The sequence below is a fragment of the Oryx dammah genome, unplaced genomic scaffold, assembly GCF_014754425.2.
Source record: "Oryx dammah isolate SB20612 unplaced genomic scaffold, SCBI_Odam_1.1 HiC_scaffold_13, whole genome shotgun sequence".
NCBI lineage: Eukaryota > Metazoa > Chordata > Mammalia > Artiodactyla > Bovidae > Oryx > Oryx dammah.
The window spans coordinates 50867232-50873231 of NW_024070197.1; the positions used below are offsets into that span (position 1 = coordinate 50867232).

The 6000-nt window shown below is 62.2% G+C and overlaps 1 protein-coding gene across 1 annotated transcript in view; it reads right to left on the reverse strand.

Annotated features, from left to right (window-relative positions):
* ZFPM1 (zinc finger protein, FOG family member 1) overlaps window positions 1-5627 on the reverse strand; it is a 61513-nt gene extending 55886 nt beyond the window's left edge. The window contains exon 1 of the mRNA XM_040253709.1: window positions 5548-5627. Within this exon, the coding sequence (XP_040109643.1) occupies window positions 5548-5587 (40 nt within the window). The 5' untranslated portion in view covers window positions 5588-5627. The remainder of the gene's footprint in view (window positions 1-5547) is intronic.
* Window positions 5628-6000: the final 373 nt, after the last annotated feature.

The following is a 6000-nucleotide window of genomic DNA, read 5'->3' on the forward strand; positions in this document are numbered from 1 at the left end:
AGGACTCAAGACCCAGCCTCTTGCCATCTTCATCAGGGCACTGGACTGGGATGTTCCCATTGAACCAGGAGGCAAACTGAGGCAAAGGTGGGACACCACACTGAAGCTGAACAGGTACCTTTGGCAAGACCCTGTTCATTCCAGGCCTCCAGCTCCTCATCTGTGAAGTAGGTACAGGGATGCAGGACGCCCTAAGGTCCTCTCATTTGGCCACCTGATCCCACAGCCCTTCAACTCTGGGCTGGCTTGGTCCAAACCCATCCAGAGCTCAGGCAGGGAGGGGAAGAGGAGGTGGGAGAGAGGGGGAGGGGGGTCGGGGAGAGAGGAACGTTGTTGCCAACTGCCTAATGCAGCCCTTCTTCTCTGATGGCGAAACCTCAGTTCAAAGAGGGCAAGTGATGCCAGGTTTGTACAGCCTGGGCACTTGCTTGGCAAGCTGTCACTGGAATGGCTGGAGGGAAAAGACTAGCCACGAAGAGGAGTGATGGGAGTGGGGGAGGTTGGGGTGCCCACTTCCTGGACAGGGTCCCTGTATGTGTTTTACTCTCTGGAGACAGTTTGGGAAAAGAGATTTGTCCCTCATAGATAAACTGGAAACCACAGATCTGACTTGACCAATGGACCACAAAGATATCTCAGAGGAGGGGGATGGGGATGCTGGCAGCTGTCTGAGGTGATGTGTACTTCATGTCAATGCCCAGGGACCACCAGTGTCATCATCCCTATTGTGCAGACAGGGAAACTGAGGCCAAAAGGGGTTAAAAAGAGAAGCCAGAGAGAAACCCTCCAGGTCTCTGCTTGATCCCAGGCCCCAGTGAGGGGTCAGCCCTGATGGGGGCTGGCCCTCCCCTCCTCACAGGACCACACACACTGCAGCTGAGAGCAGCTGAGTCCTTACACGTGGGGCCACCTGCCTCCCGTTGCCATAGTCAAGGACATGGAGGCCCACTTGGCAGGTGTTGGCTTTCACTTCTGCAACCCTCCTGGGGCCAGGTCACTCCTGCCAGTGTAGGGAACAGCGGGCAAGGTCCAGAGAGCAAATATGTGATGGTGGCCTCAGTCTCCCCCTCTGTGAAATGGGGACAGGGCTGTTGCAGGAAGGGGGAGCAGGGCCAGGACGACCAATAGGATGGTGGCTGGTGGGCAGGAGCCAACCAGGCGCCCAAGCACTGCCCAGCCGGCCTTCGTGCGGGGCCAGGCCTGGGTCTATTTGGGGGGGGGGGGGCGGTGGTGATACCCATCAGCGAGGCAACAACTGCCTCCAGGAGGAGGCCTGTCGATGGCAGATAGGCTGCTGGGAGTATTATTCACGAGCCCGTCAAGCCCCAGGAACGTCTGGTTGGCATAGAAACAGGAGATAAGGGGTACAATTAATGGCATCGTGTTCCCTCCTCTTTTCTTCCCCAACTGACCCATTTAAATCCCTGGCGGTGCTGGTGCCATGCTGGGCTCCCAGTGACCTCTGGGGAGGGGCTGGTCAGGTGGGCGGGATGAGACCAGGGCTCAGGCCCCAGGCAGGGCTGGCTAAAGCCTCCTGGGAGCCCACTCCTGTCAACGTGAACATCTCAGGAAGGAGCCAGAGACTTGGCAAGGGCAGGGCTGAGGAAAGACTGATGGGCACCTCTACTCCCAGGGACCCATTGCACAGCTGTGGAGACTGAGGCTGGGAAGCCCAGAGGCAGACAGAAGTGAGGAACTGTGGTTCCTCCCTCCTCTGAGCAGTGTGCTGCTCAGAGCAGGGCCGCACTGCCAGCCTTCCAACCCCAGCTGCCGTTTCTTTGGGTGAGAACTTCTCTGCACTTCGGTTTCCCCACGAGGTAAACGGTAAGAACGGGACCCGCCCGAAGACACCGTGTGGCCTGGCGCAGAGTGAGTAGTAGCTACTACTGGTATCACTGTTACTGCCTAATGAGCAAAAGAGCTGTCTTCCCTCAGACCCAGGGATGCAGGAAAACCAAGAACCACTTGGAGCCAGTGGGAAGGCCCAAACTTAGGGCCTGCGAGCCCAGCCCAGGTCGCAGCCCACCAGCTGAGGCTCCAGTAAGAGGCAGCTGTGTAGCCAAAGCCCCCTCTCTCTCTGCTTCTCGGCCATCATGGTGCAGTGGTGGGCATTACAAGGTGGCCCCTAGAACCAGTGACTCCCTCAGCCTCTCACACCTGGAGGGGATGTGCATGGCTCTGTGAAGATGATCCCTCTTAAGTTCCAAAAAACTCAGATAGGGACCACCTCAGCCCCTTCCGGCCCCACCCAGGCTCTCCCTGGAACTAGCTCAGCCAGAAGATTCTGCCAGCCCCCAGGTGGGCGTTGGGCTGCTAGGGGGGGCGGGTAGGTAGCTTAAAGCTCGGAGTGAATGAGTCATCCTGTGACCACCAATAATTTGCTTAATCAAACTCTGAGGATGTGTGAAAAACACCCCCACCTTAGATGGAGTGAGTGGCTGCTGGGGCATGGACCGGCAGGGCTTCTTCTGGGAGCCCCTTGCCTGGCTGTCCTCGGTTTCCACTCGCCGTCTGGAATCATGGCCCCCGGGGGCCCTCCCACTGCAAAGGGGCTCAGCACCCTCAGTCTGACCTGGGGGCTTTCCATGTCCCCGCTGTTTAGAGCTGGAAACTGAAGCTAGCCCATTGTCCTTGGAGGCACCCCCATGCTAGGCTCTTTCCTGACCCCTGCTGGAGGTCCCCCCTTGCGGGCAGAGCCCCATCTGCTCCCTCCCCCATTTCCCACACTGCTCACCCTCTGCCTCTGGTTAGCTTACCCCACCTCTGGTTCCCAGGGCAGTAACTGTGACCAGTGCTTGCATACAGCAAGTGCTCAATCAAGAGCTGCTGAATGAATCAAGGCAGATCCGCGTAGACCTTCCCTTCTGATTTTCAGGACTTGCTCAAAAAAAAGCTAGTACACTGGGCTCCCCCCAACCTCAACCCGGCAGTGGAAGCCACTTTTGATTCTTTTTTCAAAAAAAAAAAAAAACAAAAAACAACTGTAAGCAGGTTATATACCTACCACTTGCTAGGAAGACCCCCAACCCCAACGTGACTCAAGGGGGAAAACATCCTCTCTCCTTCCGCCTCTGACTGTATCTCACACCATCTAATAGGAATCAGGGTTGGGTGTCCCCCACCTCCTGGCCGCTGCAAAGTCAGTTTTCTTTCATTTTGACGGACTGTACCACCCGCAGGGGGAGGATCAACTTCTTGGCAATGAAGTGTGTTTGGGATGAAAACTCGCCCAAACGGACCCAGGCACGCATGCCCTTCCACCCCTCCTCGGCCTTCGGAGGACCCCACTGGCCCCAGCCGCGCCGCCCCCGCGCTGTTGTTGCCTCCAACTCTGCCGGGCCTGGTGGCCGTAGATAAGGCCTCTTATCGCTGTTGGAGATCGCCATCCGGCCGACCGGCCCGGCGCTTATCTGAGCTCCCATCGACCCGGGCGGGAGGAAACCTCGGCGGGCCAGGGGCGCCGGGGGTCCCTAGCTGCGCTCCGCCCTGTGTTCCCCGCCAGCGCGGCCCGGCCTATCGTCACAGCCATCTGGCCGGCCAAGGCCGCGCTCCCGCCTCGCCCTCCCCCGCTCCCACGTTTGAAGTTAATAAATGGGAGCGCCTATCGCCTCCGCCATCGGTTGTGCGCCTTATCAGCGCGGCACATCTATCTGCGCGCGGAACAAAAGGCGTACAGAGGCGCGGGCAGCTGCGCCCCGGCTTTGGTGGGGGCACGGGGGAGGCGCCCCAAGCGCTCGCCGCCCCCCCCCCCCACTCGCGGCCTGGTCGCAGGTGAGGCCAGTGGAGCGGGCACACAGCTGCGAGGGCCGGTACGCACAGCCCGGGGCAGAGGGCGGGCGTGCGGGCGCCGCCGCTTGGTGACAATCAGCGCTCGAATCTTAACGCGCTTAGATCTGCCCGGGGGTGGAGGCGCCCCGGGCCGCAGGCTGAAGGGACGGTTCCCCAGCTCCACCTCCCAGGGTCGGCTCCCTCCCTAGCCTGGTTCCCGGGCGCACTGAAAATGTACAGCAGGGCTCGCCCTCCCACGCGCTTTGGTCCCTGTCCATAACGCGCTCCGCTCAGTCCACCTAGCCGAGCCCGGGCACTCGCCCCGCTCTGGGCCTTATCGGCGCTGGCATCGGCTCCCAACCTGCAATCTCCCTGCCCGCGTTATCTGCATTTCTCATCACGCTGAAACACAGACACACGCACACACGAGAACAGACCCAACAGAGGCACACAGGGGAGGAGGGGAAAAAGAAACCAGAGAACCAGCGCAGATCGGGACCTGTGGGTGGTTTTAATACTTGAGTTGACTTGATAGAAGGCGACTTTCGGAAAACAGTCCTGCTTACACGCTGAGGAATCAGGTTACGGGAACCCGGATTCACGCTTGCCTTCCCCCTCTATGGGATCTGATCTGGGGACTAGACACTCCCCCCAGGAGCACTCACAAGGGGTCTTGAAGGCAGAGCTCACGTGGACAGAAGAGGCAGTGCTCAGGAGCATGGGGCTGGCCACCTCTTTGCCTCCTGGGCAGCCCCAACGACTTGCCGGTCTGACCCGGGAGATGTAACCCAGGTAGAAAGCCTTGAGCCCTTGCCCTGGCTGCAGAGGCGTGAAGTTATTATTGGCGTGGGGTGGGGATTCGTGCTTCCTGTGCACTGCCCTCTTTCAGCCGAGTGGCCCCAAGAGTTTAGGGCACTCTTATCGCTGGGGTAGGGGGTTGGCGACTGGGCATCAGCAGTGACTGCCTGGCCCCCCTGGGGAATGGCCTTTGGTCCAAATGGGGGAGAAACTTGGACGCCTGGCCCAGGACTGAGTCCTGGGAGGCCCCTCCCTGACTAGGAGCAGCCCCTCGGATAGAAGGTGTGTGACCACAAGCCTAGGAGCCCAAGAGCCCCTGTGGTTCTGGCTGGGACACAGGGAGAAGGCCTCCAGGAGGCTGTCCCCGGCAGGGAAAGCTGTGGTTGGAGACCCGGCAGACAGGGCTGGAGCCCAGCTCATGACCCCCCAGCCAGGAGGCTCTGTGACCAGAAGGCACGGTGGTGGGCACTCGCGGGTCTCTGTCACTTGGACTGCACTTCCACATGCCCTGGGTGCCCCTTCTCCCTCTCAGGTCTCTCTCCCTCTAGATACAAAGCCTGGGAGAGTCAACCGCGCGAGATAAGATCACAATTTCAGCCCGTCCCGACAGAGCGATCTTATCAGGATGGGACTTGCAGAATGGAATATTTTAAACTTTATCTGAGCCCAGATCGGGGCCGCCTTATCGCTGCACCATCTCTGGGATGCGGGGGAGGGGCAGGCCGCGAGGTGGCCGCGCCCCGAGCCACCCCGTTCCGGCCCTCTGGGCGGACAACCCCTCCAGGCCGGACCCCCGGTGCTGGAGCCCAGACGCGGGGGCCCGGCCCGCCGGCAGAGATTAGATTACGGCGCGCTTGGCACACAGCGCGGGGGGCGCGGCGCGGGGTGAAGGTCGCGGGCGCCGCGGGCAGAGCGGGGCGGGCCGGGGGACCGGTAGGGGGGGCGGCGGGGGTCGGGGCCGGCGGGCAAAGTTTGACTCACGCTTGATCTGCCGGGGGTTGCTCTGTTTCCTCCTGGACATGTCTCCGGCGCCGCGCGCCCTCCCGGAGGCCGCCTCTAGCCCCTGGTGGGCGGCGGCGGGGGGCGGGGGCGCGGCGGGGCCGCGGGGCGGCTCATGCCCCCGGCCCCTCGGCTCCAAGGCCGCTCCGGCTCGCGCCCCCAGCCCGCCGCGTCCGGCCCGGCGCCGCTGAGGAGGCCGGAGTCTCGGCCCTGCTGTGCGGCCGCGCAGACCGCCGGGGGCGGCGGGCGGCGGGCTGCTGCCGGCTTCTCCGCTCCCGCGCAGACGCCGCCGCCGCCGCCGCCGCCGCTGCTACGCTCTTCTCAATGGAACCTGCGGGTAGCGCGCGGCGGACCTGGCGGCCTTTGCCTGGGCGCTCGGGGCGTGCGCGTCACGGCGCCGCGCCTCCGGGCCCGCCCCGCCTCTGGCCCCGCCCC